This window comes from Gobio gobio (genome assembly GCF_949357685.1).
Source record: "Gobio gobio genome assembly, chromosome: 2".
NCBI classification, from domain to species: Eukaryota; Metazoa; Chordata; class Actinopteri; order Cypriniformes; family Gobionidae; genus Gobio; species Gobio gobio.
The window spans coordinates 78,658,505-78,684,512 of NC_137098.1; the positions used below are offsets into that span (position 1 = coordinate 78,658,505).

At 45.2% G+C, this 26,008-nt stretch overlaps 2 protein-coding genes across 2 annotated transcripts; both read left to right on the forward strand.

The window, feature by feature from the left end:
- Positions 1-483: 483 nt before the first annotated feature.
- On the forward strand, positions 484-7,280 carry LOC307118814 (butyrophilin subfamily 1 member A1-like; the record flags this gene model as incomplete). Its single annotated transcript, XM_079804624.1, has 8 exons — positions 484-601; positions 1,474-1,836; positions 2,017-2,142; positions 4,526-4,546; positions 4,685-4,723; positions 5,012-5,071; positions 5,585-5,626; positions 5,742-7,280. The coding sequence occupies 8 exons, from the start codon at positions 484-486 to the stop codon at positions 6,332-6,334; spliced, it is 1,362 nt and encodes a 453-aa protein (XP_079660750.1). The 3' UTR covers positions 6,335-7,280.
- A 629-nt stretch (positions 7,281-7,909) lies between these two features.
- LOC307143215 (butyrophilin-like protein 8) lies at positions 7,910-25,285 on the forward strand. The gene is made up of 7 exons (XM_079844571.1): positions 7,910-8,168; positions 8,274-8,330; positions 16,120-16,482; positions 22,391-22,519; positions 22,605-22,625; positions 23,841-23,882; positions 24,295-25,285. The coding sequence occupies exons 2-7, from the start codon at positions 8,276-8,278 to the stop codon at positions 24,936-24,938; spliced, it is 1,254 nt and encodes a 417-aa protein (XP_079700697.1). The 5' UTR covers positions 7,910-8,168; positions 8,274-8,275; the 3' UTR covers positions 24,939-25,285.
- Positions 25,286-26,008: the final 723 nt, after the last annotated feature.

The window sequence follows — 26,008 nt, forward strand, 5'->3', positions numbered from 1 at the left end:
GGTTAGAACAGATGGATGAAACTTATGGAAACACCTGGGAGAAACCAGCATTGATAAGCTCCTTTGTCTGAACAAATGGGTTTACAGTTTCACTAACTACACAGTGATTTATATATTGTACGTTACTTGCATTTAGCCTGAGCTGTAGAAGAGCATCCGAGGTGAAATCGCAGGAGAAAGCCTTGATAGTTCGGTCTGATGGTGTTGAAGTGGCAATCGATTTCTTCTGCGTCGACTGAACAGGAAATTATGAGCTTGCATGGTTATTTCGACTCAGTCGAGGTTGAGGAAGTTGCACATGGCTTGAGGTGTTGGGCCTGCTGGCATCGGGTTTCCTGTCCCACACACGCACATGGCTTGAGAACCAATATAACTAAATATGCTTCTAATTAAACACCTCAGCCAGTTATATGAGCAAAGAACTTATGAACGGCACGTCGTTTAAAATCAGTGGACGATTTTAAAGTTGGAGGAGAACATGAGATGGAGTTTTTCGGCACTGGGTCGGTTCTTCCACCTACATCATGTGACCTTGCCAACGTGATGTTACAAGCATGCCAGGCTCCACCCTCTCACAACCACAACGATCCCAATCACCAGAGTACGGAGCACATACACCTGCACGTCATCACCACAGCAATCACCACCTGCACTTAAGCCCCACGCTCACACTCAGTCAATGTCCGGTCTCGTTTGCACATGCTACTACTCATGCTTGCTTCCTCGGACTCACCTGAATACTTACCTGATCTCCTTCGTCTCCTGAGTGTCTCCTCGTCTCGTCCTGTCTCCTGGTCCTCGTCTCCTTCGATCCATTGTCCCGCTGTTCTGCAATCAAGAAAACATATCGCATCAAAATCATATCCAGCATTCACCTGAACTGCCATATCTGACTCTCACCTCATCTGCTCACATCCTGGTTCTGCAAATAAACTCTGCTTTCATCTGCTTCTGTTATCCGTGTCACCTCTGTTTGTAACACGTGATGATGTCATATGCCATGAAGAAGACCAGTTGAGCTTCTGTTTGTGAATAAAAGCCTAAATTCAATCTGTTCTTCATATAAAGCGATCACGTCTCTTCAGAAAATGCATATGGATTAGGTTTATGATCTCTTAATGAACTTTCATTAAAGCATCAAAGTAGTAGTTGAGTAGACTGTCTGCGGAGGGACAGTAACTTTATTCTAGAGCTGATGTTCAGCCAAAACAATCTCTCTTCCATGAATCTCCTATTATCACTGTAAAGCTGCTTTGAAACAATCCATACTGTGAAAAGTGCTGTATAAATGAAGGTGACTTGACATGAGGGACAGAAAGCTCTCCGATTTTATCAAACGGATCTTCATTTGTGTTCTAAAGATGAATGTAAGTCTTACAGGTTTGGAACAACATGAGGGTGAGTAATTAATGACAGAATTTTCATTTTGGGTGACCCAGCCCTTTAACCCCTTTGTCTTTCTGTGTCTCTCAGTGTCGTTCAGTGTTGTGGTTCCTGGTGATCAGATAGTGGCTCATGTCGGGTCCACAGTCACTCTGCCCTGCTGGATCTCTCCTCCAGAGAACGCTGAAGCTCTGGAGATCCGCTGGTACCGTCATGACCAGTTCAGCAACCCTGTTCTCTTCTATCAGTATGGGAAGATCCAGGACATCCAGGAGGAATCGTACAGGAACCGAAGCTCACTGACTCTGCGCTCAGATCAGTCTGGAGGACTGAAGGATGGAGACGTCTCTCTACAGCTGGAGAAGCTCAGGATTCAGGATGAAGGTTCATTTTACTGCTATGTGAGTGGAGATAGTGCATATGACAGCAGTAAAGTGGTTCTCAAAGTCACTGGTGAGTCAAAATTCATTATGTTTTTGTGGATCTACACCTCATTAAAGGAATAGTTCACCTACAGAAATGACTAATTCATCAAATAAAATGTGAATGCCATTTTTAAGGTTAATTATTGTTATTGATTTATATATTTAGCTCCAGAGTTGAGTTTAAATTCATAAGGAATTTCTTCCTCAGATCCACCAGACTCGTCAGATCCATCAGACTCATCTGATCCATGGAAGGCTCTTTTCTTCATCGTTCTCATTTGTGCTCTGGGTTTGGTTGGGTTTATCCTGTACAAATACAGACACAAACTAACAGGTACAATCTGGAAGAAAGATTTATTTCACAGAATTTTATCTTAAAACGTTTTTTTTTTAATGCAGGTTTTTATGCTTATGTTGTCACGTAATGTGTCGTATAAAAGCTCACGAAGACAAGCAGGAACAGGAAACAAAATGTAATAACAAAACTCACAGAATTCACATCAAATGCGTAGTATCATAGACGAAGATGAACACTGAGGGAGATCTGAAGGCTTAAATACACAGAGTGATTGGGGTGATTAACGAGGTACAGGTGAAAGACATGATTAATTAGACTGACTAGGGAAAACTAGGACACAGGAACTCAATGAAAACACAATAAACACAACAGACATGAGACATTGGAATACGCTGGAATACACCCTGGGGATGACCACTGACGATGCTGGGTCGATGAGCCCATGCAAGACCTGAGGCCCAGGAAACCGAGGTGGAGCCGCGGCTACGAGTGTCTGAGGTGGAGACGGATGACCACAGGACAGAGGCAGAGCCGGGGGGACAGAGGACAGAGCCGGGGGAAGGCGGAGCCAGATGGGGCCAAAGGTGCTGGCAGGTTGACGGCTGACCAAGGCGAAGCCAGAGAGACAAGGGAGCCCGGCGAAGCCGTATGGCCAAAGGTTTCCGGTGGAGCCGAGGGAGGGAGGAGCCAGGGCAGAGCCGAAGTGTTGATGGACCGCGGTGGAGTGCTGGGCACAGAGACTGGTGATCCTCTGGGCCGGATAGAGCCGATGGACTGAGCACACGAGGCGGGTCCACACAACATGTGGGCGGAGCAGAGGGGCTGAAGGACAGCAGGGAAGGCAGGGCTGAGGAACTGGCTGTGGAACGGCATAGTAAAAAATAAGGTGTGAAACGGTAAACGGTCTTCCTGCTCCAGGCAGAGTAGCTACACAGCGGGGATGTCCATGATAGGCAGGAAAAATTAAACAAACAAGGGAAAACGCCGCAAATAAAAAACTGTTGTGGTCCGGTTTCTGTCACGTAACGTGTCGTATAAAAGCTCATGAAGACAAGGAGGAACAGGAAACAGGATATTTAATAACAAAACTCACAGAATTCACATTAAATACGTAGTATCATAGACAAAGACGGACAAACACTGAGGGAGAACTGAAGGCTTAAATACACAGAGTGATTGGGGTGATTAATGACGTACAGGTGAAAGACATGACTCATTAGACTGACTAGGGAAAACTAGCGCCACATCCACACAAAGCCAGAGCTTTCACTATCCAATTTTTTTCCCCCTCGTCTCAAGAATTATTTGCGTACAAACGAGAGCATTTAAACCGACTCAAAACGATGTAGTATCCAGGTCAGGCCAGTATGTGGCGCTGTAATACACTAAGAACAGAGAGTTGTGGCTAGAAGGGCTACAGCAATGGTAGAAAGTGAGGCAAAATCTCACAATAAAATAACTAAATAAATGTGCTGCTTACCAGATTGTGTTTTATTAACGCCTACACCTACCCCAACCCTACCCTTCCAATAATGCAAATACAGTAATTAAATGATGCCATATTGATGTGCGCATGCCGTGGCCGTAGCTGTGTCCCTTCTAGTCTTTACCGTGAGGGACGTGGTGTGATGACATCTCCGTTTCACAAAATATACGGATTGGCTGTACACACGGAAACACAAGGGTGTCGTTTTCAGATTTATCCTCTCTGGGACCCAGTTAAAAAAAATATCGGTTTCATGCTCCCAAAACGCCAGATCCGTCTGGACGGGGCCTAGGACACAGGAACTCAATAAAGTCAAGTCAAGTCAACTTTGTTTATATAGCGCTTTTAACAATGCAGATTGTTTCAAATCAGCTTTACAGTGTTAAACAGGAAAATAATGCAGCATAATTTGATTCAGCCGCACAGCCATTCCGGAGAAAACGGTGATGTCATCAGTTCATTTCAATTATCATACAGTGACAGTGTGGGCTTTAGATCAGTAATTTAGTTTAAATGGTTAATTTAGTTTAATAATTAGATTTATTTGGAAATTTAGTTGAAAAATTTAGTGTCCCCAACTGAGCACGCCAAGCCAGAGGCAACAGTGGCAAGGAAACCAAAACCCCATCAGGTGACCTAATGGAGAAAAATAAACCTTGGGAGAAACCAGGCTCAGTCGGGGTGCCAGTTCTCCTCTGGCCAATTAACAAACAGCGTATTATTATTATTCTGGAAACTTTACAGCTCAGAGGTCATAATATATCAGAATATTTGAAAGATCGGAGTCATCACGCCGGAGACGGGTTTATTGAGGATGACATATCGATTTAAGTATTATTAAATTGCAATATTCTAAAGATCGGAGCCGTCAGGCCGGAAACATAATAAACACAACAGACATGTGACATATGTGTTTTATATGTTTTCTTTCAGGGAAGAAAACCGCTAAAAAAGGTGATTAAACTACACATAATACCCAAAACACACATGAATCAGCTTAACAGCTAAATGTATTGTGGTTTACAAATTCTGGAGTATTTGTGGAAACAATTCATAATTTAATGTTCAAAATGAAATGTTCTCTTATTTTAGATTGTGACGATGAATCTCCGGAGAGACCAGCAAACGAAGGTAACTGAAGAAGATTAATCATTAATATTAATATCTGAAGCGATACACTAAACATCACATACAGTAAATGCTCATGTGCATGTCGTAGCAGAAATCTTGAACCAGAACATAATGTGAAAACAATCCAAAGTATAACTTTAATCTGGGAAATTGATGATGTAGAATTATAGTAAAATCATTTGCCTTGGCACTGCCACCATCACATAATTCTCTTTTTTTTGTAATGTTTGTTAATGCAACACATTTCCAGCAAATAGTGATAACTGTATAGTATGTCCACAATTACAGCTGTAGTTTTCGTTTTAGCTGTGAGAGACAATACTACAGAAGAACTGAAGAAAGACACAGGTAGGTTATGGTGACATCTCAGTTATATACAGTATCTGCTCCGCTCCGCTCTCAGATTACAGACAAACACGGTAAACTAACAGATCAAATATCAGCTGCCCAGTCCTGTTCCTGAAGATCCTGCAAAGTTCATCTCCAGCGCTGATCAAATGCAGCTTCATGACCATAATGACAGACGGTGGAGGAGCTGATCTCTGATCTGTGAAATCTCCAGGAACAGGAATGAGCTCCTGATCTCTCATTCATTAAATGTTGTGTAGAAACAGTTCAAAATTTGATCTTGCAATCATTTCTCATATGTGCTTATGTTTGATTGATAGATTTTCTTTTAAAAGGGTTAGAACATAGTATGAACATAATCAAATATACAGCTTTATTATGGAGAATGAAGGATAAATAACATAAAATAGATAAATCGAATCATTCCTGTCATATATTGATGATAACTCTAGATGTTCTCAGTTACAGCTGTAGATTTCTTTCTCTAAAGTCTCTAATTGTTTTTTATTTTAGTTGTGGGAGACACAAATATAGAGGAACTGAGGAAACATGCAGGTATGACATCATCTCAGCTATATATGCATTTCATCATCTATAGTCAAATATGCACATGTGTAAATATGATCTCACACACATGAGGATTAATAATTGTTGCATTTTTTCCTCTCAGTTCAGATCACTATTGACCAAAAGTATGTATCTCCAGATCTGAGTGTTTCTGAGGACCGTAAAATAGTGAGAGATTCTCCAGAATATAATCACACTGGAGAGGGATTTCCATATGAATTATGTGCATTAGGAGCTCAAACATTCACATCTGGACGTCACTATTGGGAGGTTTCATTGGCAGAAGAAGATTCACCTCCTAAAGACTTCTGGTTAATTGGTGTGGGGAAATATAACAATTATCGTTCAAAATACAGATCTGCTTTAAATCCATCAAGCGGTTTCTGGTTCTTGTGTTCAGACGGTCCTAAAGGCTTTAACACCAACACTGATCCACCAGTTACTCTCCCACTGACGCCGAGACCTGAACGACTGGGAGTTCTGTTAGATTATGATGACGGTCATCTGTCATTTTACAATGTCAAAGAGAGGAAACATCTGCTGACCATGAGCTCCACATTCACTGGATCAGTCATCGCTCCGCTCTTTAATCCAGGAGTAGGGGATAAAAGTCCGATTAAGATTCTGGATTGTGCAGAACCTGTAGAATCTCCTGTAGAGTCCAGTCTACCTTTACTGAGAGACAGCTCAGACTGACCAATCCAGAGTTTAGACAGAAGCACAGATACAGACACAGATGCCTTTCCCGATCAAGCCAAAGCCTCCAGACTCTTCCTCATTCATCTAGTGTCTGAGAACTGAGAGGATGAAGTCAGCTGATTTACTGTCCTCACATATTAGAGAGTTCTTCATCCTCTGTTACTAACACTACCTTAAGTTCCCATTTAGACGTGATATAATGTGTGCTGTCCTTCTTCATATCCTCTAAAGCGCTCTAGTTAGATCTTGCTATAGTCTGTACATTAATCCTTCTAATAGTAATGTTTTCAGGGCCTGGAGTCTGATCTCAAGGGTGTAAAGTTCTTCTACTGTGTTAATGAAGAAAACCCCTAAACCGTTTGAACCTCTCTCCATGCCAAACACGTGACCGCTGACCGCCATACTTGCTTATCCTCCATTCTTCATTAAATGGAAGAGCTAGTGTCATAATAAGAGTATTCATGACCAGAGCTTCAATTTCCCCAACGCTAATTTATAATCAGCCAAATATTGTAACATTTGAAATTCAAAACAAAACGTAGTCTGGTTTTCTTGTTTATCATTGACTGGATGTTCCCTTACCTGTAGCTGGCGCTCTCTTCACTTCCTGTGGCATTCAGTAGCTGTGAATAAACTACATTTGGCCATGTAGAGTCTAATAAAAGACTCTGAAGCAACACACACCTATGCTACATTTATCTATATATTGTAATCATTGTGTTCACGACTTGTAATAATGACTTCATCGAGCTCATTGTTTCTGCTTAAATGAATAATGTTATCTGACTGTATTATCTGAGAACTGTTCATTTCTGGACATTCTGACATCACACTGATGACAAATGACTCTAAACTGTAATGTAGAAACATGTGTTTCTCTGTAAAGCTACTTTGAAAGCATATGTATTGCGTATTGTTGTACAAATAAACGTGAAGTTAACTGAATTTAATAGGAATGATGGTCTTATTTTTTCTTCAGTGAATCCAACAGAAAATTAACACAACCTTTGAAACCTGTGAATTTAACAGTAGATTCAGTCACACACACACACACACACACACACACACACACACACACACACACACACACACACACACACACACACACACACACACACACACACACACACACACACACACACACACACGTTTGTTTTTGTGAAATGTGAGGACATTCCATAGGCGTAATGGTTTTTATACCGTACAAACCGTATTATATCCCCTTACACTGCCCCTAAACCTACCCGTCACACACACACACACACACACACACACACACACACACACACACACACACACACACACACACACACACACACACACACACACACACACACACACACTGCCCCTGCCCCTAAACCTACCCATCACAGGAGACTGTGCAGTTCACTTTCTGTGAAAAAAACCTTGTTCTGTGTGATTTATAAGCATTTTGAAAAGTGAGGACATGGGGAACGTCCTCATATTTCACCCTCTTTTTGTCATACCCATGTCATTATACACATTTGTGTCCTGATATTTCACAAAAACATGCCCACACACACACACACACACACACACACACACACACACACACACACACACACACACACACACACACACACACACACACACACTCTGCTGACGGATGTGTTTTATTGAGGTCATTAAACTGACTTTAAAGTGAAAGTAAAGAAGAGGAACAACGGGAGGGCATTTGATTCTCACTGAAGTCCGTCTGTTTTTATTCCTTATATTTAAATATGAATGTGTTGAATGTGTGTAGTTGCTCATATTCATCGTAACGAACCGCCCAGATTACTGTGATTCAACGGACGAGTCTCCGTCTCCGGTGAGTTTCTGTTTCCTCATTGAAGACGATTCATTAAATCTCATATTAATCGTGTGATAAATCCCTCAGAGTCTGTTTAATTTGAGTCTGTGTGTGTTTCCTCAGGAATGATGTGGATTATTATCATCGCTTTACTGCTCAATCTCCTCATAGACACTTCTGGTAAGAACACGTTTGGGTTTCATTCAGTTTTATGGCTTAAATTTTTTCACACAAGCCAGATGAGTTTGTATATTTGTGAACACTTTCTGTTGGTTATTATTGCACTAGATTAAATATTACACAGGCCTGGTAGATTATTTACAGTAGGTTCTCCACTAACTCCAATACTTTACACTATCAGAGAGTCTAAAGTGCAAAAATAACCCTGTTTAAACATTCACTTTTACAATCCTTACATGTATTCATAATGTGTGCAAAACTTCTGCATAACCAATATAACCCACATGAAAAAATACTATAGTATATTATAGTAAAATTATTATTATTACTATAGTGTTTTTGAACCGTACTATAGTAAATATACTACAGTAAATTAACTGTAAATACTATAATATACTACAATTTACTGTAGTATCTTTACTATAGAATGGTTCAAAAACACTATGTATTTACTAGAGTAATTTTACTATAATATACTATAGTATTTTTTCATGTGGGAACAATTAAATATAACAAATAAATAGAGCATTTAGCTTACATCAGGGTCAGAAATTAACAATATTTTGCTCAGTGGGACTGATTTCCTGCAGCATTGTTTTGTATAACTTTTATAATAACCCGTGTTTTATATGTCAGATATTAGATTTGAATCGATTCATTTAATCAATCGAATATCTATGGGAGCGCGGGGCAAAACCTAACGCGGGGTTAGTTGTAGCACACATGTTTTAACCCTTTCCACACATGCCAGAATGACGAAACTTAGTGTATTTAGCCTACTAGTTGCCATATCAACATTATTTAGAGAAAAAACAGCGCCAAAATTAAAAAATGAAGATCTGGAAGATATTACTGAACATGAATTTAACCATAGTAAAAGTAAATTTCTTACTTAAGTTTAGTTTTTATCTCTGTTTTTTTGTGTTTATTTAAAATAAGTCAAATCTGATATTATTGTAATCTTATATCTGTTATTTAACAGTTGAGATGGTTCTTTAATGCTGATCTAACAGCAGAAGACGCGAGCCGCGGTTTAAACCCCAGTTGTGCAGATGGAGTGTGTGTTAACACTGCATTACAATGAGCCCCTATTAGAAATATGCCATTATATTCTATACTTTTATTCATTCTTTTTAGAAACCATGAGAAAAGGGTGAAAAATGACTGAGAGTTAATGTTCAGAAATTATTCATTATTATTGTTTTGAACTATGCTGTATAGCTGTATTTAGCGATGTGTTTGTTGTCAAACTCAAAAATGCTTATATTTTTAACTTTTAAAAAATGCCATTATTTTATTTTAAAAAGTTAATCATTGTATTTTGTTGAAAAAATATTTTAGTTTGTCTTGTATATTTTTTTGATTATATCAGGGAACATTTTAAGCTGTTATTTGGTCATGTTATAATGTGCCCCACATATGGGGCATGTTGTCACATTTCACTTCCATTCTTTCGGGGTAAATCAAGAAAAAAGTTTTACCACTTCGTTATTTTGGCTTGGAATTTCCTTTGTTAGAAATTTGAACTGAATTTAGAAATACTTTTGAAATGAAAAACTTTGCGTTTGATAAACAAAACTTTTTTTTAAAATGAAGAAAGCGTTTGGATTGGAATGTAATATAATATGTTCCCTGAATCCACAGCATTTGTTGTTATTGTGAATTTTCACAAATAAAAGTAGACTGTTTATAGTTTATAATTATGTCTTGATCTTATCTGTATGGCTAAAAATGACAGAGTACTGTGATAGTATTCCATTGTCATAAAGGAAAAAATGCCGGCGCTTTCGTTGGACAGAGGGTTAAAGAAAACGTAGCCTATTTAGTTTCATAGTTAAGATGTTTAAATATTAGCCTAATATATTATTTTTTTAGATTTCATATGTTGATTATGGAAAGTGAGCAGCATGAGTAAGACGTGCAATACGTCTGGAGACATGGAGTGGAGTCAGCCATGATTTTTATTTAGTTTTGTTTCGTAGAAAGTCTTTCTTTTAAGTGAATTTCGTTGTCTATAAATTGTATTTTAATTTTGATCAAGGTTTCATCTAATTGCCTGTATATTTAATAAACAAGAAGCAAACCAAGAACGCCACGGATGGCCTTTGAGTAATGCTGCGTTCACACAAAATGCGAATAGAGCGTCCAAATCGCGTTTCATGAAAAAGCTAAATTTTTTGGCATAAAGCTGAGAAAATCACCCATCCATCCATCCATCCATCCATCCATCCATCATCTTCCGCTTATCCGGGGCCGGGTCGCGGGGGCAACAGTCTAAGCAGAGACGCCCAGACTTCCCTCTCTCTAGCCACTTCCTCCAGCTCTTCCGGGGGAACCCAGAGGCGTTCCCAGGCCAGCCGGGAGACATAGTCCCTCTAGCGTGTCCTAGGTCTTCTCCGGGGCCTCCTCCCGGTGGGACGTGCCTGGAAAACTTCCCTGGGAAGGCGTTCAGGAAGCATCCGAAATAGATGCCCGAGCCACCTCAGCTGTCCCCTCTCGATGTGGAGGAGCAGCGGCTCTACTCCGAGTTCCTCCCGAGTGACTGAGCTTCTCACCCTATCTCTAAGGGAGCGCCCAGCCACCCTGCGGAGAAAGCTCATTTCGGCCGCCTGTATCCGGGATCTTGTCCTTTCGGTCATGACCCACAGCTCATGACCATAGGTGAGAGTAGAAACGTAGATTGACCGGTAAATCGAGAGCTTTGCCTTGCAGCTCAGCTCCTTCTTTACCATGACAGACCGGTACATCGACCGCATTACTGCAGAAGCTGCACCGATCCGTCTGTCAATCTCCCGTTCCATCCTTCCCTCACTCGTGAACAAGAACCCCAAGATACCTGAACTCCTCCACTTGAGGCAGGAACTCTCCACCAACCTGAAGTGGGCAAACCACCCTTTTCCGACTGAGGACCATGGCCTCGGACTTGGAGGTGCTGATTCTCATCCCAGCCACTTCACACTCGGCTGCAAACCGTCCCAGTGCATGCTGAAGGTCCTGGCTCGAGGAGGCCAACACGACAACATCATCCGCAAAAAGCAGTGACGAAATCGCGTGGTCCCCAAACCGGACACTCTCCAGCCCTTGGCTGCGCCTAGAAATTCTGTCCATAAAAATTATGAAAAGAACCGGTGACAAAGAGCAGCCCTGCCGGAGTCCAACATGCACCGGAAACAGGTCTGACTTGCCGGCAATGCGGACCAAACTCTTGCTCCGGTCGTACAGGGACCGAACAGCCCTAAGCAGGGGGCCACGACCCCATACTCCCAGAGCACCCGCCACAGGATGCCGCGAGGGACACAGTCGAATGCCTTCTCCAAATCCACAAAACACATGTGGACTGGTTGGGCAAACTGGAAAGGGTATAGAGCTGGTCCAGTGTTCCACGACCGGGATGAAAACCAGACTGTTCCTCCTGAATCCGAGGTTCCACTATCGGCCGAATTCTCCTCTCCAGTACCCTGGCATAGACTTTCCCAGGGAGGCTGAGAAGTGTGATCCCCCTATAGTTGGAACACACTCTGCGGTCCCCCTTCTTGAAAAGAGGGACCACCACCCCGGTCTGCCATCCCAGAGGCACTGTCCCCGACCGCCATGCGATGCTGCAGAGGCGTGTCAGCCAAGACAGCCCCACAACATCCAGAGACTTGAGGTACTCAGGGCGGATCTCATCCAACCCCGGTGCCTTGCCACCGAGGAGCTTTTTAACCACCTCGATGACTTCAGCCCGGGTGATGGACGAGTCCACCTCTGAATCCCCAGCCACTGCTTCCTCAGTGGAAGACATGTCGGTGGGATTGAGGAGATCCTCGAAGTATTCCTTCCACCGCCCGACGATATCCCCAGTTGAGGTCAACAGGTGCCCATCTCCACTGTAAACAGTGTTGGTAGGGCACTGCTTCCCCCTCCTGGGGCGTCGAACGGTTTGCCAGAATCTCTTCGAGGCCGACCGACAGTCTTTCTCCATGGCCTCACCAAACTCCTCCCAGGCCCGATTTTTTGCCTCCATGACTACCCGGGCTGCAGTCCGCTTGGCCTGCCGGTACCGGTCAGCTGCCTCCGGAGTCCCACAAGCCATCCAGGCCCGATAGGACTCCTTCTTCAGCTTGACGGCATCCCTTACTTCCGGTGTCCACCACCGGGTTCAGGGATTGCCGCCTCGACAGGCACCAGAGACCTTACAGCCACAGCTCCCAGCGGCCGCAGCAACAATGGAGGTGGAGAACATGGTTCACTCGGACTCAATATCTCCAGACTCCCTCGGGATCCGGTCAAAGCTCTGCCGGAGGTGGGAGTTGAAGATCTCTCTGACAGAGGGCTCGGCCAAACGTTCCCATCAGACCCTCACAGTACGTTTGGGTCTGCCGGGTCTGTCCAGCTTCCTCCCCCGCCATCGGATCCAACTCACCACCAGGTGGTGATCAGTTGACAGCTCCGCCCCTCTCTTCACACGAGTGTCCAAGACATATGGCCGAAGGTCTGATGACACGATCACAAAGTCGATCATCGACCTCCGGCCTAGGGTGTCCTGGTGCCACGTGCACTGATGGACACCCTTATGCTTGAACATGGTGTCCGTTATGGACAAACCGTGGCTAGAACAGAAATCCAATAACAGAACACCGCTTCCTCCCAATCACGCCCCTCCAGGTGTCACTGTCACTGCCCACGTGGGCGTTGAAGTCCCCCAGTGGAACGACGGAGTCTCCAGTCGGAGCACTTTCCAGCACACCTCCCAGAGATTCCAAGAGGGCCGGGTACTCTGCACTGCCGTTCGGCCCGTAGGCACACACAACAGTGAGAGACCTATCCCTGACTCGAAGGTGCAGGGAAGCGACCCACTCCAACACATGGCGGCTGAGCTGGGGGGCTATAAGCAAACCCACTCCAGCCCTCCGCCTCTCACCATGGGCAACTCCAGAGTGGTGAAGAGTCCATCCTCTCTCAAGAAGTGTGGTTCCAGAGCCCAAGCTGTGCGTGGAGGTGAGCCCAACTATCTCTAGTCGGTACCTCTCGACCTCCCGCACAAGCTCAGGCTCCTTCCCCGCCAATGAGGTGACATTCCACGTCCCTAAAGCCAGATTCCGTGTCCAGAGATTGGGTCGTTGGGGGACTACTGCCCGATTCACTATGCACCGGCCCCTTACGCTCCCTCCTGCAGGTGGTGAGCCCACAGGAGGGCGGCCCCACGTCACTCCTTCGGGCTGAGCCCGGCCGGACCCCATGGGGGGAGGCCCGGCCACCAGGCGCTCGCATACGAGCCCCAACCCTGGGCCTGGCTCCAGGGTGGGGCCCCGGCTGCGCCATGCCGGGCGACGTCACGGTCCTTGGTGTGATTGTGAACATAAGGGTTTGTGAACTGTTCTTGGTCTGGCCCATCACCAAGGACCTGTTTGCCTTGGGAGACCCTACCAGGGGCATATAGCCCCAGACAACATAGCTCCCAGGATCATTCGGGTACTCAAACCTCTCCACCACGATAAGGTGACAGTTCAAGGGGAGGCTGAGAAAATCATGTTTTTGTAAAAGCATATTTAAATAGCCTACATGCAGTGGAGATAATGACCACATTTGTGTGGCTATTAATGTTTAATATCCTATATTTTTTAATGAAAATGAAAAGAGGAAGAGTGGTGTTTTATGACATATTTCTCCTGGAGCGCCTTGAACGCGCATCTATTTTGCTTCAAAATCTCGATTTATACGTGCGTCCAATTCAATGCGGACACGCGAATGGATTCAAAATGTTCAAGCATCCACCTAGACGCGGTAGACATGATATTCGTGTTCGGTGTGAACGCAGCATAAGGCTGAAACTAGCATCTTTCTGTTTTTAATACATTTCTTGAATATATGTATAAGAACAAATAATCAAATAACTAGCAAAAGCGCAAATAAATACAACAAAAGAAACATATACAAATTAAATAAACAGTTATTTTCATGTAGGTCTAAACTAGATTGTCAGGTAAAAAAATTGTAATCAAATGTAAAATATCACTGCATAGTCTGCATAAAATTATATGTCACTGCATATAAATATAGATTAACCCTTATTAAAAGTTATTCAGTCAAGAGCAGTAAGTGATTTTTTTGTCTTTTTTATCTCGATATTCATATAGCCAATGACAATATTTTCCGGCTTTCCATGTGTTCACTGTTATATGGTAGGAGGCGCTGTAGCGCATTTCCTGGAAGACATCTCTTCCAGCAGCACCTGACCAATCAAGAATAGCACTTATCATTCTATTCATTTTCTGTCTGTCTATTTATTTTAAAAAAATAATAATAATAATAAAAAAATCTGTTCTGTGCTAGATTAACTGAGACTTGTTACAGCACTTGCATATTGTTGCCCTTGACTGTTCTAGTTGCTTCTATTGCCCTCATTTGTAAGTCGCTTTGGATAAAAGCGTCTGCTAAATGACTAAATGAAAATGTAAATGTAAGACCACAGAATCTCCTGATCAAAACACAGCTGAAGAAGTGGCAACATGCGATGTCATGGTGTATACAACGACTATGTTTACAATGATACTCAACAAGACAGGCATTTTGATATAATTTTGTGTGAAAATTTGCGTGGTGTGAGATGCGTGGCCGTGCTTCTGTGTGTTGTTGCTGCGCTTCGCGAGTAGCAAACTGAGAGACACACTTTCTCGTCTGCGCGCTTCAATATTTAAATTGGCAAGGCTTAATGCGAAAATGATCAACTTCCGTGAAGATGCAGCATTGGCCCGAGTGTCTTTCACGCTGGCACTGGACAATCGGGCAATTCTTATTGTTGACCGTTAAGACAAATAATTTTTGTCATTCATTCAGGGGGCGGGGGGTCGTTTTGGGGAGGTGGGCAGCCCCCCTAAAGCAATGGTAGGGGAAACACTGGAGTCCCAGCAGTCTCTGAAACTGCTTTACAGTGAACACGGCTGCAAGAATCGACTCAATATGAGCAGGAGACAATTGTGCCTGCATCATAACTGAATCCCAGCATCTCCCAGACAGTTATCCTTTATACAGGAAGAAGCATACACTTCTTGGCATTTAATCTGAACCCCAACCGCTTTATGTGGGTGAGGATGACATCTCGATGCCGAACCACCATCTCCTGAGACTGTGCTAGAATCAGCCAGTCGTCGATATAAGAGGAGCCAGTGCTGCACTTTATAAATGTGTGAGGGGATAATGCTAAGCCAAATGGAAGAACCCGACACTGGTGCGCTTCTGGTAGAGAGCCGCAGTTATGACAGGCGAACTCTGAGATTTGTGTTCGCTAGAAACAGTTGTGCCCCTAAGCACCTGGAGCGGTGGGGTTAACAAACCGATTTCCTGAGGCTATGTGCCGCCCTCAGAGTCCTGCAGCTGGTGTCAGGACTGCTTTCCCAAAGCCTTCCTCTAAAGAATGAGCTCTTCATTTGGGGAGGCTTTGAGCAAGAGTGTTGCTTTGACCCCAAGTGGCTCGAAAGCCTGAAATTAAAATATATCTATAGCATTCTACAATCAGTGTTTCAGTAACACAGTTATGTACACAGTAATGTGGTCACATCTTTTGTTGCGAAATTTTGCGGGTGAAATCCAGTCATTCCAATGGGAATCCAGAGTTTGGCTTGAGGGCAGATTTGGCTCGTATTCAAGTTGGTCGCTTGAATTCACTGCACGTACAAACAGAACAGCTGCTTATAAGATATGCTGCAGATTTAGAATCACTGGGACTAGTCAATATAGTAAATAAAAACACTATATACACATATATTAATACTAATATATAGTATATTTCATTGTGTGTGTCTCACAGTGTCGTTCAGTGTTGTGGTTCCTGGTGATCAGATAGTGGCTCATGTCGGGTCCACAGTCACTCTGCCCTGCTGGATCTCTCCTCCAGAGAACGCTGAAGCTCTGGAAATCCGCTGGTACCGTCATGACCAGTTCAGCAACCCTGTTCTCTTCTATCAGCATGGGAAGATCCAGGACATCCAGGAGGAATCGTACAGGAACCGAAGCTCACTGACTCTATGGTCAGTACAGTCTGGAGGACTGAAGGATGGAGACGTCTCTCTACGGCTGGAGAAGCTCAGGATTCAGGATGAAGGTTCATTTCACTGTTATGTGAGTGGAGAAAGTGCATATGACAGTGGAGAGGTGATTCTCAAAATCACTGGTGAGTCAAAAATTAAAATTATTTTTTTATGGATCCTTAAAAGGGAAATATTATTGCAATGGGAAAACATCATTACATAAACTTCCATAGAAATTGAAAAATCAGTGGTTAAATATAATTTTTAACACTATTTATCTTTAGTACAACCACAATTGTGTGTTGTGTTCTCATCATTTTTCTAACAACTGCTTCCTGAGCCATCCCGTGGTGCATTTCCCAAAAGCATTGTTCCCTTTCAATACACTCAATAAACCATGCTGAAGAAATGCCTGTTCTACTAGGCTGTGAATATGCAGAAACAAAATGGGCATTGCACTTCATTTACTCTATAGAACTAAGCCAGAGTCAAGAATGCATTAATACCAAAGGTTGCATCCTATGTGAAAAAATGCACATTGGCATTACACCCTAAGCCAGTGCCACAGATGATGCCAACCTACACCCTGTTCTGGAAAAGGTCTCAACCTAGAGCTCCAAAAGCAGAGCTATAAGGGGGATACACACCTCAACAAAGGTTACCTCATTGGCTTCTAAGGAGCATCCGATCTAAGGCACCCTGACTTCAGTAAAGGCACAATCTACTGAAAGAACCCATTCCAACGGGGAGCATATAGCCCTACTTCAAAACCCAACAATTGTTGGGGAGGGAGGTAAATGAAATAGAGAGATGCTACTGTGGATCATAAATTATTTTACCTCACATCAATCCTAAGGAAATGTGTCTAGAGGTCAGCGTGTAGCCTTACTTAAAAATCTGAATGAAACAATTGGAGAGGGCAGTAACAAGAGCATGGAGCACATTGCATTCTGCGCATCACAACTCTCAACACAGGATATATTTCCTGAAAGCCGGCAATTGCACCCTTGCCTCTCTGAGTTGCTGAAGAGTCAAGAGGGTGAGGTCAGAGCATCAAGGAGGAAATTCATTTCCCTATCCTTGATGTCTAAAAGATTTAACCACAAAAAACTGCTCGGGTTATGTATATAACCCTTGTTCCCTGAGAAGGGGAACGAGCACTGCATCGAGACGACACTTTGGGGATGCTCCCTTAGCATCAGCGAATCTGAAACCAGAATGCCAACTAGGCCAATCCGATTGGCGTGCGTGATGACGTAACCGTGACGGCATACCCGGAAGTATAAAAGGGGAGCTGGAACGTAATGTCGGCAGTAATCGCTCTGAAGCATGCGCTCCAGGCGCGCCGAGGTGTGGCGTCGGGATGCAGTGCTCGTTCCCCTTCTCAGGGAACAAGGGTTATATACATAACCCGAGCAGTTCCCTTTCGAGGGAACTCGCACTGCATCGAGACGACACTTTGGGGAACGAATCCCAACTAGGCCACACCGAAGGGTAGCACCTGCCCTAGTGTGAAGCCGGAGACCAGGCACAGCTAGGACTGGAGCACCCTAGCACCAGGCGTTGTAGGGAGATCCAGGCTATAAAACCTGATAAATGTGTGTGGGGTAGCCCACCCGGCTGCCTCGCAGATATCCTGCAAGGGGACCCCAGAAAGAAGGGCCACCGAAGAGGCCATGCCTCTGGTGGAATGAGCCCTCACGGCCACAGGTGAAGGCAAACTGCGCACCTGGTAGGCCATGGTAATTGCCTGGACAATCCAATTACTGATTGTCTGAGTAGACGCAGGCAATCCCTTCTTAGGTGAGCCAAAACACACCAACAGTTGTTGTGATCTCCTCCACTGTGCAGACTTCGCCAAATAAACTCTGAGCGCCCTAACCGGGCAGAGTAGGTGAAGTCTCCCCTCTTCCGCCATCACATGAGGCGGAGGATGAAATGCCTGCAGAACCAAAGACCTGACCACCCTCGATGGCACCTTAGGCACGTAGCCCGGCCTAGGGTGTAGGATGGCTTTTACTCCTCCCGGGGCAAACTCCAGGCAGGTTGGCGTTACCGCCAAGGCCTGGAGATCTCCCACTCTCCTAAGAGAGGTAATAGCGAGGAGAAAAGCCGCTTTAAGGGTCAGGTTCTTAGGTTCGGCCGACTCCAATGGCTCGAAGGGGGCCTCAGCCAAGCCTTCGAGAACCACTGCCAGGTCCCAGGCTGGAACTCTGGAATGAGCCGCAGGCCTCATCCTCCGAGCCCCACGGAGGAACTGTACAACCAGCTGGTGCCTACCCAGAGGCCCATCACCCATAGGAGCGTGGAAAGCCGCAATGGCAGCCACGTACACCTTGAGTGTGGACGGGGTAAGCCCTGCAGAGAAGCGATCTTGGAGGAACTCCAGCACTGAAGCCACTGGGCAGTTAACTGGGTCCACCTCACGCTCCCTGCACCAAGTGGAAAATACATTCCACTTGAGGCTGTAGAGTCTCCTCGTAGACGGAGCCCTGGAACTGGGTAAAATATCGTACCCGCCGCCTGAGACAGGAGATCCCTCCTCAGAGGAATCTCCCACGGCTGACCTGCTAGCAGAGCTATGATATCCGAGAACCAAACTCGAGTCGGCCAACGGGGTGCTACCAGAAGTAGACTGACCCCCTGTCGCCGGACCCTCTCCAGGACTCCCAGGAGCAGAGCAATCGGGGGAAATGCGTACAGACGCAGCCTCGGCCACGTCTGAACCATGGCATCCAGCCCCAGCGGACAGTGGCAAACCACAGTGGACAGTGGGACGTCTCTCGAGACGCAAACAAATCCACTTCCACTGGGCCGAACCTCTTGCATATGGCCTCCACCACCTCTGGGTGGAGTCGCCACTCCCCGGGCCTCAGCCCCTGCCTCGACAGGATGTCTGCTCCCTGATTTTGGACCCCCGGGACATACATTGCCCTGATGGACAACAGTTTCCCTTGGGACCACAGGAGGATTTGACACGCCAGTCTGTAAAGACGGCGCGACCTCAAACCCCCCTGGCGGTTGATGTACGCTACGACAGACATATTGTCTGTCCGTACCAGGACATGTTGGCCGCGGAGGTCCGGGAAAAAGCTCCTGAGAGCTTTGTAGACCGCCATCATCTCCAGGCAATTTATGTGCCAGGAGGAATGATGGCCCTCCCACGGGCCCCTCGCAAAGCGGCCTTCCATGACCGCGCCCCAACCAGTGAGGGAGGCGTCTGTTGAAACGGATTTCCGGCAACAAGACGCTCCCAACACTGGCCCCTGGGTCAGGAACCAAGGTTTCTTCCATATGGCTAGGGAACGAAGGCATTTGCGCATTACCCTGATCATACGAAAGGGATTCCCTCTGGGGGAAAACCCCTTGGTTTTCAGCCACCACTGGAGGGGTCTCATGTGCAGCAGGCCAGAAGGTATTACGCTGGATGCTGCTGCCATGTGCCCCAGCACCCTCTGAAAGTGCCTCACAGTGATGTTGTGGCCTAGCCTTATTCCTGAGACCAATGCCAGTATGGTCTCGACTCGCGCGGGAGACAATTGTGCCCGCATCGTCGTCGAATCCCATATGACCCCGAGGAACGTTGTCCTCTGGGACGGCATCAACACGCTCTTTTTCGTGTTGAGTCTCAGCCCCAAGCACCTTATGTGGGCCAGAACGACATCTCGATGCCGGACCGCCATATCGTACGACTGGCCAGTATGAGCCAGTCGTCGATATAATTCAGCATACGGAGGCTGGCGTCGGGTGTTACACGGTTCCCGTCCCCAACCCCCTGAAGCGGCTGACCGGCAGGGAGTAGTTGGGAACGGTTCTCCGTGTGCGGACGCGCGAGCTGCCCAGCCGCAGGTCTTTCCAGAGGCGGCTGGTGCAGCATGCGTTCGCGGGAAATCGATGTGGCCCGAAGCGCCATAGACGGCGGGATTACCACATCCATTTCCCCAGAGCGCCACAGAGGAAACAACCTCGGTTGCTCCTCTGCGGGAGGGACCGCTCTTAGAAGCGCTGCCGCAGCTAGGACTTCGGACTTCTTCCCAGCAGCCTTCCGCGCCTGAAGGACGTTCCGTAGATCGCCCTTAGGAGCGGAAGACTGCTGCTGAGAGCGTCGCCTCTGTTGCCAGGCTCCCGGGGGAGGGGCTCTAGATGCGACGCTCTCCTTTTGCACCTTTCGGTGCGAGGAGCTGGATGACGGCTGAGGCTGCCCGCTAGGGCCAGCCTTCCCCGGCTTAGAGCGGCGAGGGAGGTACTGGTGGAAGGCTGCTGACTGCTTCTTCGCCTCCTGGTGTCTGGAAACAACGGCGTTAACCGCGTCTCCAAACAACCCAGAAGGCGAAATCGGGGAGTCCAGGAGGAATGTTTTATCCTTCTCCTTTATCCCCGACAGATTTAGCCAGAGATGCCTCTCCACAGTCACCATTGAAGCCATGGAGCGGCCGATAGCACGGGCCGTCTCCTTGGTGACGCGGAGAGACAAATCTGCAGCCTTCCTTAGCTCCAGTATATCCTCCGGAGAGGGACCATCTCCCTCGTCTAACTCTTTAAGGAGATCGGCCTGGTAGGCCTACAGAATGGAGAGTGTGTGCAGGGAACTACCAGCCCGACCAGCCGCCATATAAGCCTTGCCCACCAATGATGAGGTGTCCCGACAGGGTTTGGTGGGCAAAACCGGAGCCTTAAGGGACGATGCAGAGTCGGGTGAAAGATAGCTCGCGAGAGCCTCCTCCACCCGAGGCATCGCCCCATACCCCGCCTCGCGTGCCCCCAGAACATTGGAATAATCCAACACCGGAGGATTTGACACACGCGAGGAATAGGGCTTTTTCCAAGACACACCTCAGTGTTTTTCCTGCACACCTCAGTGTGTAGATCCGGGAAAAAAGGCAGGCCAAAAAAAGGCAGGCCAAAGTCTATTGCTGAAGAGCGATAACTGCCGACATTACGTTCCAGCTCCCCTTTTATACTTCCGGGTATGCCATCACGGTTACGTCATCACGCACGGCAATCGGATTGGCCTAGTTGGCATTCTGGTTTCAGATTCGCTGATGCTAAGGGAGCATCCCCAAAGTGTCGTCTCGATGCAGTGCGAGTTCCCTCGAAAGGGAACCTCCCCATAACCACCATCTAATGGCCGATAGCAGCAGCCGTCTGTTTGGTGGAATGGAGGACAAAATCTGTGGTACAGACCCCTGAAGGTGTGCTGTGGTATGTGGCATCAAAATGTTAGCAGGAGATCCTTGAAGTCCTGTAAGTTGTGAGGCAGGGCCTCCATGGATCGGATTAGTTTGTTCAGCACATCCCACAGATGCTCGATTGGATTGAGATCTGGGGAATTTGGAGGCCAAGTCAACGCCTCAAACTCGTTGTTGTGCTCCTCAAACCATTCCTGAAGCATTTGTGCTTTGTGACGGCGCATTATCTGCTGAAAGAGCCACAGCCACCAGGGAATACCGTTTCCATGAAAGGCTGGACATGGTCTCAACAATGCTTAGGTAGGTGGGACGTGTCAAAGTAACATCCACATGGATGGAGGACCCAAGGTTTCCCAGCAGAACATTGCCCAAAGCAACACTGCCTCCGCGCCACGCCTTCTTCCCATAGTGCACCTGGGGCCATGTGTTCCCCAGGTAAGCCACGCCTTCTTCCCATAGTGCACCTGGGGCCTTGTGTTCCCCAGGTAAGCCACGCACACGCACCCGGCCATCCACGTGATGTAGAAGAACACGTGATCATCAGACCAGGGCACCTTCTTCCATTGCTCCGTGGTCAGTGATGCTCACGTGCCACTGTTGGTGCTTTGGGCGGGGTCAGGGGTCAGCATGGGCACCCTGACTGGTCAGCGGCTGTGCCGCCCCATACGCAACAAACTGAGATGCTCTGTGTATTCTGAGCCCTTTCTATCAGAACCAGCATTAACTTCTTGAGCAGTTTGAGCTCCAGTAGCTCGTCTGTTTGATCGGACCACACGGGCCAGCCTTCGCTCCCCACGGGCATCAATGAGCCATGACCCTATGGCCGTTTCACAACTGTTCCTTTCTGTGATTTCTTCCTCAGATCCACCAGACTCATCAGATCCATCAGACTCATCAGATCCATGGAAGGCTCTTTTCTTCACCCTTCTCATTTGTGCTCTTCTGGGTTTGGGTGGGCTGATCCTGTACAAATACAGACACAAACTAACAGGTACAATCTGGAAGAAAGATTTCAAAAGAGTTCAGGAGGTTTTTAAGTTTTATTAATCTCATGTGTTGATCTGTTTTGCTTGCAGGAAAGAAACCTGCAGATCAAAGTAAGGAACATGAACTTACGTCATTATCATCTAAACACAGTCATGAATCAGACAAACTCTTTCAGGCACAGCGGTAAGCCCAAAGTATACTTCGACCGTCCGCGTCCACGCACCGTACGCATGACGTCATTTTCGTCATCTGGAGGGTTCATGGATTACCGCACACTCTGTCCGCGTGCAGACCAATTTTTGAGACCGCACGGACGGTGTGCGTACAACAGCGCATGCGCAAGAAAGACAGAAGAGTCCACTAGGTGGCAATACACACAGTACTGTGCACAGTGTGCAGTCGTCGAAGAAGAGTGCGGAAAGAGCGATTCAAAAACAACGTGCTTTAAACGGGGACGAAAACACTACAATGTTTGTGCGTTGTTGTTTATTCACATTGTTGGTGGTTGAGGAGATTCCCCCTTCTATATGTAAAGCGCTTTGAGTGCCTAGAAAAGCGCTATATAAATGTAACAAATTATAATTATTATTATTCTGAACTATGTTGCAATGGTTGATCCTCTACTTTTCTTCTTCGATCCTGCCGAATGAATGTCCTGTTGATGACACGACCCTCCGATGTCGTGTTGTGTTGGCCATCCGTGGGTTGAGTATACTTTGAAAGCTGTGCAGACACGCGTCTGGACGTGGAAATTGAAGTATACCTGGGACTTTACTGGAAGAAAATGCCTGCTCTTTCCTGATACAGCTAAAGTAGTCTATGTTTTTATGCCAGCCAATGCTGGAGATGGTTAGATGTGTAATGTGGGAAACAGATTGATAATTAATCCCTGCAATGAAATTTTCTCTCATTCTAGTTTGTGAGGACGGATCTATGAAGAAACTGAAAAACTTTGATATACTTTTATAAGAACTGTAACTGCTGAAGTGACCCGCTAATCATTTAATACATCCACACATACTGTGCATCCGGGGAGTATTCACAGCGCTTCACTTTCTCCACGTTATGTTACAGCTTTATTCCAAAATGGATTAAATACATTATTTTCCTCAAAATTCAACAATACAATACCCCATAATGACAACGTGGAAGAAGTTTGTTTGAAATCTTGTTGCTTTGACAGTCCAACTGAAACATCATAATTCACTCACTCTCCATATTTGTTAAATAAACCAATCTCTGTTTATACAGATAACTGTAGATGTCCTCAAATACAAACTGTAGTTTTCTTCAAAACATCACATTGCTTGATTTTTTTATTTTAGTTGTGGGAGAGATAAATATAGAAGAACTGAGGAAACATGCAGGTATGACAATCTAATTTACATATATTTCATAATGCATGTAATTATTCAGGATAAATTGAGACTCACATTTTTTTTTTTTTAAATAGAGATCAAACTAAACACAAAAACATGTAATTTACTAGAGGTTCTGACAAACTATCCCAGTACTGATAATCTGAATGATTGTAAGACAGGAATAATGATCCTGTATATCTATATGATACATGACAACGGCTCTCTCTGGGTCAGAACACAGATCTGAATGTTCACAGGAGAATCGCTGTCATGTAGGAATGAGATGGCGTGGGTGTTTGAATCGAGATTGTGATCTTTCAGTGATTAATCGTGCAGCTTTCATTCATATAAGAGTTCATTTGATCTCACACACACAAGTTTGAGGATTAATAATTGATGCTTTGTTTTTTCCTCACAGCTCAGATCACAATTGACCAACAGTATGTATCTACAGATCTGAAGGTTTCTAAGGGCCGTAAAATAGTGAGAGACCATAAACAATATAATCACACTGGAGAGGGATTTCCCTACAAATTATGTGCATTTGGAGCTCAAAAATTCACATCTGGACGTCACTATTGGGAGGTTTCGTTGGTACATCCTCCTAACCCTCCTAAAGACTTCTGGTTAATTGGTGTGGCGAAATATGACAATTTTCGTGTAAAAGACAAATCTGCTTTAACTCCATCAAATGGTTTCTGGTTCTTGTGTTCAGACGGTCCTAAAGGCTTTTACACTAGTTCTGATCAATCGATTACTCTCTCACTGACGCCGAGACCTGAACGACTGGGAGTTCTGTTAGATTATGATGACGGTCATCTGTCATTTTACAATGTCAAAGAGAGGAAACATCTGCTGACCATGAGCTCCACATTCACTGGATCAGTCATCGCTCCACTCTTTAATCCAGGAGTAGGGGATAAAAGTGTGATTAAGATTCTGGATTGTGCAGAACCTGTAGAATCTCCTGTAGAGTCCAGTCAACCTTTACTGAGTGACACAGAGTCTACACTGGACACAAGCGGCGCGAGGAAAAGCGTCAAAAGCAAACAGAAACCATAATAATCAGTGATGCTGTCTACACTGGACAATGGACGACACAGTAAACTTAAGCGCACACACACACACACACACACACACGCACATTAGTGATAGTTCAGGGAAATTTCACAGCCATGAAAGGTCCATTGTCTCTGTTAGTGTAGCGATGTATGAAACACAGCTCACACAGAAGTCTCTTTCAAACTAAAGCTCATGTTTGTAATGTGAAATTACATTTAGATAGATAATTTTACACAGATGGACACTTTGTAATACATGTCTGTTATAAATCATACTGTAAATTATATTGAAGTACACTTTGATTGATGTTTTTGTTAATTTAATAAAAGACTACGATAAGTAAATCTAAATATTTCAAAGGGTTTTTCTTTATGAATGGAGATCTAGAGGAGAACGGTCGGGACTACAGTCACCGTTTACCTGTAATGCCTGGCTCACACTACAGGAGTTTTAAAATCCTATCCGATTGTAAAATCTGGTTGCAGCACACACTTCAGGAGAATCTTTGCAGATTTTCTTCCCTCAAATCTTAAACATGCTCACACTACAAGATTTGAAATTCGTGAAGCATCACACACTACAAAATGTTATTAAGATTATCGTGCCAGAGGAAGCGCGTCACGTGATCTACGCAGCAGATCGGAATAGGGGAAAATGGATACTGTAAACCGAAAACTTGCTCTATCAATAATGATCGTTTGTTGTGAAAAAAAAAAACAAAAGCGTAAGAATAAACGAGTGTGGATGAGAAAATGGTTGGGGAGACGGGATCAACATGGACTGTCAGTTCTTCAGCGAGAAATGGAGGTCAAATTGACCTTATATTACTATCATAAGCCCTAGTATTCGCACAGGATTAGTATTATCTGGGTACCTCGTGTGATTTAGAAATTACTCCCCACATCTGAATTTTGCGTGGCGCATTCGCACGGGATAAGCTGTGATTTTACTCGAATTTACTGACTTATCTCCTGGAAATGATGTCAAGACAATGTTTTTTTCGTTATAGATATAGCTGTATGAAATTATAAACAGTCGTATCGATATCATTTTGATTGTTTTATAGTAAT